The 13,545-nt window shown below is 48.1% G+C and overlaps 1 protein-coding gene across 2 annotated transcripts in view; it reads left to right on the top strand.

Annotated features, from left to right (window-relative positions):
* The window catches only part of FNTB (farnesyltransferase, CAAX box, subunit beta), a 90,901-nt gene that overhangs the window by 69,690 nt on the left and 7,666 nt on the right, over positions 1 to 13,545 (top strand). For both annotated transcript variants that reach the window (XM_008271856.4, XM_051826397.2), the window contains exon 9: positions 754 to 886. In XM_008271856.4, coding sequence (XP_008270078.2) covers positions 754 to 886 — 133 coding nt within the window. The remainder of the gene's footprint in view (positions 1 to 753; positions 887 to 13,545) is intronic.

The following is a 13,545-nucleotide window of genomic DNA, read 5'->3' on the forward strand; positions in this document are numbered from 1 at the left end:
TGCCTGCAACAGCTAGGGCTGGGCCAGGCTGAAGCCAGGAGCCTGGAATCTCATCCAGGTCTCCCATGAGTCAGGAATGCAAGTATTTGAGCCATCACCTGCTTCCTCCCAGGGTGCACATTATCAGGAAGCTAGAATTAAAAGTGTGGCTAAGACTGTCCCAAAAGGAGGTTTTTGTTTTTGTTTGTTAAGATGTTTTTTATTGAAAGGCAGAGTTATAGGGGTTGGGGGGTAGATCTTCCATACACTGGTTCACTCTCCAAATGGCCACAACAGCCCATGGCTGGGCCAGACCTAAGCCAGGAACTAGGAGCTTCTTCCAGGTCTCCCAGGTGGGTGCAGGGGCCCAAGCACTTGGGCCATCTTGCACTGCTTTCCCAGGCATATCAGAAGGGAGCTGGATAGGAAGCAGAGAAGCCAGGACTCTAACTGGCCCCCATGTGGGATGCCGGCATCACAGGCAGCAGACTTCCAGCGCCAGCTGTGTAAAACACCTGCCTCTGAGGTGTGTGTATGAAGGGACTTCTATAGGTTACATGCTAATGTGACCTCAATGTGCCTGCACTGAGTTGGAACCCAGCAAAGAGCAGTTGTCTGGAAAGGGTGAGCTTAATGCTTCTCCCTGGGACTGTTGCTTAGAGGGGAGGAAAGGGAGAAGTCCCAGGGAGCGGAAGCCCTCCCTCCTTCCCCCACGCCCTCTGGAGGGGCCCTCTGCTCATCCCCCACTGCCTCTCCCCTCTGTGTCGTTCTCAGCAATGGGTGACGAGCCGGCAGATGCGATTCGAAGGCGGATTCCAGGGCCGCTGCAACAAGCTGGTGGACGGCTGCTACTCCTTCTGGCAGGCGGGCCTCCTGCCCCTGCTGCACCGCGCGCTGCACGCTCAAGGTGAGCCTGGGGAGCTGGGAGCCGGGGCGCCCCGGTTTCCCTCCATTCTAACCTAGCCAGCGGCCAGAGAGCTTTCTCCGGAGAGGTTGCAGTGAACTCGGGTCTGTCCTGACTTGGAGCCCCGGGTCTGAAACCCCTGCATATGCCAAATAGGATTTGGTTCCAGGGGTTTAAGGGTTTTTCATTGCTGCTTTAGACTGGTGGTGGCTGGATGAGCTGCCTTTAAACTCTAGGAGGAGGCTGGTGCTGACTTCCTGCTCTCTGGAGGGAGCAGCCTGCCCCTGTCCCGGGCCCTGCGGAGACTGCCACCTCGCCTGGGTGTGAAGCCACCGTTTCCCAGCACTGAGCTGTGCCTGGTCATGTCAGAGCTGAAAACCCACACAGTGCACGTGGTGGTCGCCGTGGGGACAAGAAAGGCAACTGTATACAGGGGAGAAGGGACAGGACCCACCACGTCTAGCTGGCTGCATGGTTGTCATCAACAGAAACGTCGTAAATTCACTGAGTAACCGAAAGGCAAGTCTGATCCACTCGCACCATTGGAGTGGAGAAAGGCGCGTGGGTTTTCTCATCCCCGTAGAAACAAGAGTAGACAGCAAGCACACACCCTGGGGCCACTGGCTCATCAAACCTCAGGCCGGCTGCTTCCTCATTTCCTCTGCGGGAGGCCGCGTTGGCCCTGAGCTGGGCTCAGTGGAGAGGGGACGTCCTGGCTGCCCCGCTGCTTGCTGGTCTGTTCTCTGCAGGGCATCTCTTGGGAAGCCTTTCTCGGGACTCAGGGAGTTAACTGCCCATGCGAAAGGTGATTGTCCCACTAGCTGTCTCCCCACACTGTTTCTGGTGGTGTTTGGGATTTTTGAGCCTCGTTCTCTATTCTCTGTTTTGTGCCAGCTGTCTGTGCCTGCCCTGGCTTCACGGCTGGGGCCACTCAGGGCATGCAGCACGAAGTCCCCCGACACTGGAGCTTGCACAGTCAGTGGCTCGACCTTTAGTAGGAAAATCAGGAATTCCCCCAAAAGGAGCGCTTGCAGAATAGAAACACCCTAGCGTTTTCGCAGTCTCCTTATTTAGAACTGGTGAGGTCAAGCATGAGGTCAACGGTCAGTCTCTTAGCAACCTGCCTCAGGCAGGGATGAGATGCGGTCGTTCTGTAGTGCCACGTCGGGAGTGCCAGCTTCCAGAGTCTTCCAGGGGGCGCTGGCGGGCACTCCCTGTCCTGCAGCGCAGGTGCCGGAGAGCTTGGTCACACAGAGCTCTGTCTCTGAGGAGCCTCAGTGCTTCGGGCTTGTTTCATGGCCTGGGGATGGGCCCACGCTGGGCCTCAGGGTCGCCCCTCCTGGGACACAGTGAGTTCCTTGGGCTTGGAATGGATAGGGGTCTGGGAGGAAGGGAAGTGTTTTGAATGGATAACAAACTACTGATCCTGGGGGTCAAATGCAGCGTAGAAAAAATATTCACAGTATATTTCTGCTATAGACAGGTTACAAAGCACTTTGTGTTTCATTTGATTTTTAATGAAGAGTTGGCTTTAAAGAAAAAAAAAAACACAAAGTACCTGGGATATGAAGTTACAGGTGATGGTGTTTTTTTTTTTTGTTTTTTTTTTTTTTTTGCATTTTCTAAAGTTGATGTGCATTTCTTACATAAGGAAAAAGTTATTTTGCTAAAGAAATTAACTCTAAAAACAAGATGGGAAAAATACTGTCAGAACAAATGAAGGGCTATTTAATTCGGAAAAAAAAAATACGAATCAATAAGAAATGGAAGTACAACCCAACTGAAAAGCAAGCAAAGGACGTGAATGTTCCCAGAAAAAGAACTGTGGTGTTAGTACCTTTTCCAGGACCACTGCACCACCGCGGGCAGCTGAGACTTGCAGAGTTCTCTCCTGGGCTAGAGGCTAAGCCAAGTATTTCACAGATGCCGGAGATCTTCAGAAAGCTCATGAAAAAATGCATATTATGAAAACAGTATTCGTGAGTTTCAAAATTAATTAGCTAAAGGCAAAGTGATAGGGAGAATCAGAGAGAGAGAGAGAGAGAGCGCTTCCATCCACTGGCTCACTCCCCAGATGGACCAGGCTGAAGCCAGTACCCAGCAACTCCATCCAGGTCTCCCGCCTGAGTCACACAGGCCTGGGTACCTGAGCCATCGTCCGCTGCCTTCCAAAGTACTCTGGCAGGAAACCGGCTGCGAAGCAGAGTATCCAGGACTCAGAGCAGCACCGTGAAATGGGAGGCCACGTCAGAAGCAGTGACTTAGCCCAGTGCTCCACAACACCAGCCCCTCGAAAATCCTTGTACCAAAAGAAACTTCCAATTCCGTTTCTCCATGAACTTTTTGAAGAAGCCTTGTATTTTCTCATTTGATCCTCAGAACCACCCAAAAATGCTTACATTGTCCCCATTTAGTGGCTTCCTTTATAAGTGCTGATTGTCACCTCCAAGGGCTGTGTGGATCCAGACCAGCTGCCCTCAGCCCTGCTCTCAACCACGACAGGTGGCTGCTAAGCGGATGAGAAGTTGTTCAGCTCACTCGTAGTTAAAGAAACGCAATACTGGGACACTGGTTCTTTATTGTCAGATTGGTAGAGATTTAAAAACTTGATTTTCTGTGTCTGAGATAGCAGGTGCTTTCGTAGTTGGTGGGGATGTCAATGGGTATATCCTTTGCTGGCGTCGTTTGGAGACATCTGTTTAATGATAAAGGCACTTACACTTTGAACCCAGCAAGTGCTCTGTCAGGGGTTTACCTGCAGAGCTGTTCACTGAGGCATGGTTTTCTTTCTTTCTTTCTTTTTTTTCTTTTCTTTTTAAGATTTATTTATCTATTTGAAAGTCACAGTTTCACAGAGAGCAAGAGAGAGGTCTTCCATCCGCTGTTTCACTCCCCAATTGGCTGCAATGGTTGGAGCTGCGCCGATCCAAAGCCAGGAGTTTCTTTCAGGTCTCCCACGTGGAAGCAGGGCTTGGGCCATCTTCTACTGCTTTCCCAGGCCATAGCAGAGAGCTGGATAGAAAGTGGAGCAGCTGGGACTCGAACTGGCGCCCATATAGGATGCTGGTGGCGGCTTTACCAACTACGCCACATTGCCGGCCACTGAGGCATGGTTTTAATAGCAAACGATTTAAATGCCCATCAGAAGGTTAGGGGTTAAACTGATTCTGGTATCTTCAAACAACAGCTCTATGCAGTGGCTGACAGGAAAAGCTATCCAGGACACAGCATGGGGGTGAAAGGTCAGGCCCAGGGCGTCGTGTGTGCACACCCCCAGCCTCTCCTGACAGCATGCACAAGGCTCCTGTGACACAGGGTGCCTTTGGGAGGGGGAGAAGATGGGCAGAGATTCCTCTTCCAGTTTTCTGTACCCTTCTGTGCTGTACTTTTTTCCTTATGCATTACTTTATTGTTAGTTAATGAACAAATACGTTGCTAAAAGCCAATGATAATGTTCCTAACTCAAAATACAAAAAGCCCAGTGCAGCCCAGGAGTCCAGGTGACCAGCTGTCTCTGTCCCTACCTGCCTTCCACTCTTGGTAGTATCTGAGTGGGAAAAAAAAAAAAAAAAAAGGATTATTATTAATGGCTTAGAAATACCAAATGCTGACTGGATCAGTGGTGTTTTGGTTCTGTGGAGCCGTGAGTTTCTGCTGGGACTGATGGTTACCAGCTCCTGTGTGTGATGTCTGGGACGTACCCAGGCCTTTTCCTGTCCACCTTTGAAACTGAGCCACGTGTGGCTGCACCTGTCAGCTATGGTTTGGAAAGACTTTGGATTTCTTAGATGAAAGGAACCTTTGAAATGCAAGATGACATCGTAATAGGGATCTATCCTTGAAGGAAGAGGTGGAAAGGGTTTAAAAAGGCTGGTTCCAGTGCGCCGTTATCACCCTGTAATCATAGCTCCCTTCATCTTGCTGTGACGGCGTGCGCTGGCATTCAAATTCAGGATCTCTGGCAGCCCCTTGTAGAGTTTTGTGAGCTTTAAGTTTTCAAACTTGTAAAAAGTAAATGAACACTGTGTAATCCTTTTAAATAAGAAACATAGTATTTTTTCTTAGCAGATTCTAGTTTTAGCCATAGGTTATCATTTATCTTAAATAGGCTTTTATTTGTAGTAAGATATGAATTAACGGTCTATTTTATGTGAAATGTATAATACAAAAATTCTATCTCAGTAATGGTGTTATTTTTAAAAAGCACATTTATTAAACTTTAGGATAGCTGTATTATACAATTCACCTGTTGAAAGTGTGCGACTCAGTGGTTTTGATCTATTCCCAGGGTGGTGCAACCGTCACTCCCTTTTAGACCATTTTCATCACCACTCCCACAAAACCCCAGATCCATTATCTCTGCTCTTTGAAGAAGAAATCAAAGGAAAAGTGAATGGTATGCTCATGGTCTAAGCGTAGACTCCGTGAGTGTGTGTGTGTATTTTTAGGCCCACATTACCAAAAGCTGAAAATGGAGGCAGTAAGTACAGCATGTGATGCAGACAAACGGCAAACACAGTAAGAAGCTAGGTTAGCAGAATTGGCTGTGCGGTCTCAGAAGACAAGGGGCAAACAGGCACTCTCAGAAGGAAACACAGCTATAAGTGAGGACGATGGAACGTTTGCACCCCGAATTAATGATCTTAAGGCATGCAAATCAAAGTCAGCGGTCAGGGAGTGTGAGCACACGGCAGCTGACTAAGACGCCCCGGCGGTCGGCCGTCCTGGGGACCCCAGTCTGAACAGCCGTTCGTATGCCAAGCGCTCGGGAAGCTGTGTGGGAGACCGCGGTGCCTGGTGTGAGTGTGATCATCAGGGAAGAGATGGCTGTGGCACCTGTCCCCCCGGCTCCAAGGAGCTCAATGTAGAGAGAGAGATGCCTTGTCTCCCACCTGGGAGAGGGGCTGCGAATGAAGTCCAGGCCTTAGACTAGAAGCACTGCGCCGAGTCTGCCATGAGAAAAGCCCATCCTGGAAGGGGCCCCACGTCCCTGCCCCCAAGGCCAGTACCTGCTTGACCGAGTTTTTGGACCTTCCTTAACCAGGGACTGTTTCTGCCACACTCTTCCAACCACTAGAAGACAACGGAGCAAGACTCCAGCCACTGGGAAGTAGGGAGAGACGTGAGCTTAGGACTTTGGTGGAAGCCCAGAGCTGGGCCTACCATGGTGAGACACAGTAGCAGATAAAGCCTGGTTCTGTTCCTTTAGGCCAGCGCTGACAGACCCTTTAGCCCTTCTCAGCATCAGGTAGAGAGCTGCATCCCAGTGGTGTGGACTCACTGCGAGCCTCATGTATGGAGAGCCAGGTGTGACCCACCTTGGCACCAACCTGGGCAGATAGCAAGGAACCACAGGAACTGTGTCTTGGGACTCAGTGCCAGACAGGTAAAACCCAACACAGGGCAGATCCTGACAGTGCCTACAGATGGAACTTGTCAACCTGCCCTGGTACCACGTTGGAGTCTTGTGGCCACAGTTGGCTGGGCCTCTGTACTACCAGCCAGCAGCATCTGCTGGTTATGGTGGCGTCAGGCTGAGAGTTTATCTCAGCAGTAGACACCGCACAGCAGTGTAGGCCTTGGTCTCTCCTCTGTGCTGTGCTGGTCTCTGTGGGCTCTGGGGTCCAGGTGTAATCTAGCACCGCAGTGGTGGGGGCCACAGGACTCAATGTCTGGGCCCACTGCAGTCCCAGCAGACAGAATACATTTTCCACACTTCCTCAGTTGATTCTGAACAACAAACCAATAGCAGATTAGGGGCAAATCTAGGTTCAGGGTATCCTGTGGGGCGGAAACGGCAACAACACATCAACAGTGGACGTGTGGCAAACCTTGATTTAGGGACTGAAATAGCGGAAGTATCTACAGGCCTAGAGGAAATAGGCAGACCGCTCAGAATTTCTGGAAGGTCAGCCACAATCAAAGCCAGATTTCAGAGACTGGGAAAAATACCTGCATCATCAGTGCACAGATGATGTCAATCCAGTAAGACTCAAGAACTTTCTGGGAACCATAACCTTGCCCAGTGAGTGAGTAAGTGCCACAGACCGACCGGATAGCAGCAGACACGCGCACATTCTTGGATGAGCATTCACGAGACCACAGAAACGTCCTGCTACTTTAACAGACTTGACAGAGATGAAGTCATTCTGAAAATCCAGAAGAAATCCTTCTGCTGAAAAACACACTAAGCAAAATTTAAAATGCACTGGGGCCGGCGCCGTGGCCCAGTGGGGTAAGGCCTTTACCTGCAGTGCCAGCATCCCACACGGGTGCCAGTTCGAGTCCCGGCTGCTCCACTTCTGCTAATGTGCCTGAGAAAGAAGCAGAGGATGGCCCACGTCCTTTGGGCCCCTGCACTCACGTGGGAGACCCAGAGGAAGATCCTGGCTTTGTATCGGCTCAGCTCCGGCTGCTGCAGCCATTTGGGAAGTGAACCAGCAGATGAAAGATATTCCTCTCCTTCTCTCTCTCTCTCTCTCTCTCTCCCCCTCTCTCCTTCTCCCAGTAACTGTCTTTCAAATAAATAAAATAAATCTTAAAAAAATAAAATGCATTAAAAGGCATCAATAGGGGTTGGCACTGTGGTGTAGCGGGGTAAGGCCGCCGCCTGCAGTGCCAGCATTCCATATGGGCACTGGTTCGAGTCCCGGCTGCTCCACTTCTGATCCAGCTTTCTGCTGTGGCCTGGGAAAGCAGTGGCAGATGGCCCAAGTCCTTGGGCCCCTGAACCTGTGTGGGAGACCCAGAAGAAACTCCTGGCTTCGGATCGGCCCAGCTCTGGCCGATGCAACCAGCAGATGGATGGAAGATTTCTCTGTCTCCCTCTCTGTAACTAACTCTGACTTTTGAGTAAATAAATTATCTTTTTTTTTTTTTTTTAAGATTTATTTATTTGAAAGAGCTACACAGAGGAGGAAAGGCAGAGAGGGAGGGAGAGAGATCTTCCATCCGCTGGTTCACTCCCCAGTTGGACGCAATGGCTGGAGTTGAACCAATCCGAAGCCAGGAGCTTCTTCCGGGTCTCCCACGTGGGTGCAGGGGCCCAAGCACTTGGGCCATCTTCTACTGCTTTCCCAGGCCATAACAGAGAGCTGGATTGGAAGTGGAGCAGCCGGGACTCGAACCAGCACCCATATGGGATGCAGGTGGCGGCTTTACTCGCTATGCCACAGCACCGGCCCCCAATAAATGTATCTTTAGAAAAAATTCAGAATGCTCTAAACATGGTATGTAAACCATTCATATCTTTAGTATGTAGTCTAGAGAAAAACATCTTAATATGTTAAGAGACAGGCAGTAGGGCCAACATTGTGGCATAGCAGGTTAAGCCGTCGCCTGCAACACCAGCATCTATAAGGTGCCAATTAGAGTCGTGGCTGCTCCACTTCTATTCCAGCGACTGGTAATGTGCCTGGGAGAGCAGCAGATGATCCAAGTACTTGGGCTCCTGCACCCACACAGGAGACCTGGAAGAAGCTCCTGACTCCTGGCTTGAGATCTGCCTAGCTGCAGCCATTTCAGAGGCTTAGGGAGTGAACCAGCAGATGGAAGATTCTCTTTCTCTCTCTGCCTTTCAAGTAAATAAATCTTTATTTTTTAAAATAAAATGTAGGCATATAGAAATATTTAAAATGGGTGGGATGGGCGTTTGGCCTGCCAGTTAGGATGCCCCATCTCACATCAGAGGGCTTGGGTTTGCTTCCCGCCTCTGGATCCTGGTTTCGGCCTCCTGCCAGTGCAGACCCTGGCGCAGCAGGTGAGGGCTGTGTTAGTTGGATCCCTGCAGCCCACATGGAGACCTGGACTGAGCTCCCAGCTCCTGCCTTCAGCCTAGCCAAGCCCTGGCTGTTGTGACGTTTGAGGACTGAACCAGCAGGTGTGGACTCTGTCTCTGCCTCTCAAATAGGTAAATACTTTTTTGAAAAAAGAAAAAAAAATCCAAAATGTGTGGAATCCATTTGTGTTATAACATTCTTTATTAGTCCTTTTGTCTTTTGTTTCTTTTCCTATTGTTGTAATCTATGATAAGTTGCTATCATTTCAAATAGCTTGTTAGACCTAAAAGATAGTCTTACCAAAAATAATCAGGAAAAATAATAAGGAATCAAAGCACACTTTTAGATAAACTCAGTTAACCACAAGGGAAGATTATAAGAGAAAAAGAAAGAAAAAATAAAACTAGAAGCCATGACTTAAGTTGCAGTAGTAAGATGTTACCTATCAATACTTACCCTAAATGTAAATGGATTAAATTCTCCAGTTAAACATTGAGTGGATAAGAAAACAAGATCAGCTATGTGCTGCTTACAAGAATCTCACTTCACTTGTAAAGATACGCACAAACTTGAAGTGAAACATGGAATAAGATTCTCCATGCAGATAGAACCCAGAAGAAAGCAGGAGTAGACGTACTTACACGGGATAAAGTAGATTTTAAATCAAGTGCAGTAAGAAGACAAAGAAGGTCATTGCAGAATAATTGTAAAGGGTTCAATCCAGCGAGAGGAAATAACTATTCTAAATCTGTGTACACCTGATATTACAGCATCCAAGTAAGGCAAATATTATAAACCTAAAGGGAGAGAGAGCTTCTAATCCAGTAACAGCAGAAGACTCTAACACCCTGCTTTGAGCGATGGACAGATGATTCAGGCAGCAAGCCATCAAACATGGCAGAGTGCAGCTACACCCTGCATCACCGGGACCTGACACACTGCAGGACATTGTCTGCAGCTGCAGAGCACGCGTGAGCCCTGCGCCAGGATGGATCCCAGGGGAGTCACAAAGCAAGTCTCAGGAAACGTAAGGAGAAGCCACGGTGAGTGTCCGTCCTGACCACATGCAGTGCAAAAGATCAGTAACAAGGATTTTGGCGACTGTTTAAGTACCTAGGAATTAAGTGGTTCATTCCTGAACAAACAGTGGCTTGAGGAAGAAATTTTAAAATTTCTTGAAAGTTGAAACACAATGTACCAAAACCTGTGAGATACATGGTAGAAAACAGCATTGAGACATACAGCAACCAGTGCCTACATCAAAACTCAGAATCCTCAAGGAATGAGAAAAGCAGGAAGCCGACGTTAGCAGAAGTAAGGAAATAATGACAGCGCAAGAACAGGTGACACAGAGACTCAAAGTAAAAATACAAAAAAGGCCAATGAAATGAAGAGCTGGTTCTTTGGAAAGACAAACGGGATTGTAAACCCTTATTCAGACCAAGAAAAAAAGATTCAAATCAATAAAATAAGAGACGAGAGACAATCAAACTGACAGTTGTTAGAGATCACTATGGATACTTACGTGCAGAACAAATTTAATGATCTAGAAGAAATGAACCAATTTTTGGGTACTTAGACCTTACCAATCTCGAATCATGAAGAAATAGAATGACGAAATAGACCAATAGCAAGGGACAGAATTGAGTCAGATTTGTTATCCAAGGAAAGTCCATGACTAGATGGCTGCACTGTTGAATTTTACCAAACATTTTAAGAGTTAATACCAGCCGGCACTGCGGCTCACTAGGCTAATCCTCCGCCTTGCGGTGCTGGCACACCGGGTTCTAGTCCCGGTCGGGGCGCCGGATTCTGTCCCGGTTGCCCCTCTTCCAGGCCAGCTCTCTGCTGTGGCCAGGGAGTGCAGTGGAGGATGGCCCAAGTGCTTGGGCCCTGCACCCGCATGGGAGACCAGAATAAGCACCTGGCTCCTGCCATCGGATCAGCACGGTGCGCTGGCCGCAGCGCACTAGCCGCGGCAGCCATTGGAGGGTGAACCAACGGCAAAGGAAGACCTTTCTCTCTGTCTCTCACTGTCCACTCTGTTAAAAAAAAAAAAAAAATTAAAAAGTTAATACCAACTCTTCTTAAATTATCCCCCCACAGAAATAAGTAAATAAATGTGTATGCAATGAAGGAATTCTCCCAAACATTCTGTGAAGTCAGTATTACCCATATACCAAAACCAGACAAGGGTACAGGAAGGAAAGCTGCAGGCCAGTGTGCTGGAACACAGATACAAAGATCCTCAACTAGCAAACCAATGCAAACAGCACGTTAAAAAGCCCATTAACCGTAATCAAGTGAGGTTTATTGTAGGTATAGTTCAACATCAAGTCAATTAACATGATCCAGGGCCAGCGCTGTGGTGTAGCAGTAGTAAAGCCACCACCTGCAGTGCTGGCATCCCATATGGGCACTGGTTCAAGTCCTGGCTGCTCCACTTCCGATCCAGCTCTCTGCTATGGCCTGGGAAAGCAGTAGATGATTGGTCAAGTCCTTGGGCCGCTGTACCCACGTGGGGGACCCAGAGGAAGCTTCAGGCTCCCAGCTTCAGATTGGCTAGCCCCAGCCATCACAGCCACCAAATAAAAAAATTAAAAAAGAAAAACATGATCCACCACATCAACAGGATGAAGGGGAAAAAATCATATGATCATCTTGGTTTTTGCATTTTTTTGACCTTCTGAGCTTTGTTATGTAAAAGGTCACACCAAAAGAATTTGTAAAATGTCATAAAAACTAAATAAAAATTTAAATAGCAAATAAAAGACCTAGAGAAAAAATCATATGCTTATCTCAATAGATGTAGAAAATCCCAACAGTGCTTCCCAATGAAAACACTAAGCAAGTTGTGTATAGCCGGGATGTACATTAGCATAACAGAGACCATCGTCCGTAAGCCGACAGGTAAAATATTGAACGGAGAAAAACTGAAAAGCTTTCTAGGATCTAGAACAAGTAGTTAGGCAAAAGAAAGAGGGCATTCAAATTGGGAAGACGGAAGACAACTTGTCATCGTTTGCAGATGACGTGACCTTATACAGAGAAACCCCAACAGGGCTACCAAAACTGCTACAGCCGATCAATGAATTCAGAGAAGGTGCAACAGTCAACGCATAAAACTCAGTAGCAAAGTGGAGAATTGTTTGAAAGGAAATCAAGAAAGTAATTTTATTTCCAATAGCTACAGAAAAATAGGAATAAATTTAACCAAAGAGGTGAAAAATCTCTGTGGCACAGCCAGTTACCTCCTATATCAGAGTGCTGGTTTGAGAACCAGCTTCCTGCTAATGTGCCTGGGTGGGCAGATCATGATGGCCCAGCTAATTGGTCCACTGCCACCCATGTGGGAAACCTGGATAGACTGCCTTGCTTTAGCCTGGCCCAACCCTGGCTGTTTCAGCCATCTAGGGAGTAACCAGTTAGTGGAAGATCTCTCTGCTGCTCTGCTCTTCAGATAAATAAATGCATTTTTAAAAACACAATGAAAACTGGGGCTGGCGTTGCGCATACTGGGTTCAGCCACTGCTGGTTATGTCAGCATCCCATGTGAGTGCCAGTTCATGTCCCGGCTGCTCCACTTCTGATCCTGCTCCCGCTCCCTACTGATGTGCCCAGGAAAGCAGAAGGAGATGGCCCAGGTCCTTGGGGCCCCACACCAACATGGGACACCTGGAAGAGGTGCAGGCCTCCTGGCTTCTGCCGGCCATGCCCTGGCCATTGTGGCCATTTAGGGAGTGAACCAACAGATGGAAGACGTCTCTGGCTGCCCCTCTTCTCATCCAGATCTCTTCTATGGCCTGGGAAAGCAGTAAACCCGTGTACCCGTGTGGGAGACCTAGAAGCAGCTCCTGGCTCCTGGCTTCGGATCAGCCCAGCTTCAGCCGTTGTTGCCATTTAGGGAGTGAATCAGCAGATAGATGATCTTTGTCTCTTCCCTCTCCCTGTCTGTAACTCCACCTCTTAAATAAATAAATAAAATACAACGAAAGCTATAAAACATTGATGAAAGAAATTGCAACAGACACAAGGAAGTGAAAGTCATTCTGTGTTCATGGATTACAAGAATCCTTGTTAATCTGTCCACAGTACCCAAAGCGATGTATGGATTCAATGTAATCCCTACTGGGGAGGAAAAAAAAAAAAAAAAAAACTATGACATTTTTTTCAGAACTAGAAAAAGAAACTAGTAAAATTTGTACAAAGCAGGCAGGCATGTGGCCTGGTGGATGCCTGCATCCCAGAGTGGAGTGCCTCGGTTTGTGTCTCAGCTCCACCCCGGTTCCAGCTTCCTTCCAGTGGCACACCCTGGGAGACAGCACTCCCATTGAGTTCCTATCTCCCTTCTTCTGCCTTGACCCAGCCTGGCTGTTTGCAGGCACTGGGGGAGTGCCCGATCTCCCTTTTTAATTTGATGTAGCCACAAAAAACCTGGAACAGCCAAAGCAGTCGTGAACCAAATGAACAAAGCAGAATATACTCCCTGACTTTAAAATGTAATTACAAAGCTATAGTATTGAAATAGCATGCTCCTGGCATAAAAACAGACACATAGACCAATGGAATAAAGAGCATAGAGGTAAACTTACATGTCTGCAGCCAACAGATGTTTGACCAAGGTGCTAAGAACACACGCTGGGGTGCTGACCTGCCACAGTGGTAATGCTGGCCTCCCATTCTGGAGTGCTGGTTTGAGCACCAGCTGCTATTCTGATGTAGCTCCTGCTAATGAGCGTGGGAAGTCAGTGGATAATGGCCCACGTACTTGGAGCCCCTGCCGCCCCCATGGAAGACCTGAGTGGAGTTTCTAGCTTCTGGCTCTGGTTTTCAGCCATTGTGGCCATTTAGGGAATGAACCAGCAGGTGGAGGATTGATCTCTC

Source organism: Oryctolagus cuniculus, chromosome 20 (assembly GCF_964237555.1).
Source record: "Oryctolagus cuniculus chromosome 20, mOryCun1.1, whole genome shotgun sequence".
In the NCBI taxonomy this organism is placed as follows: Eukaryota; Metazoa; Chordata; class Mammalia; order Lagomorpha; family Leporidae; genus Oryctolagus; species Oryctolagus cuniculus.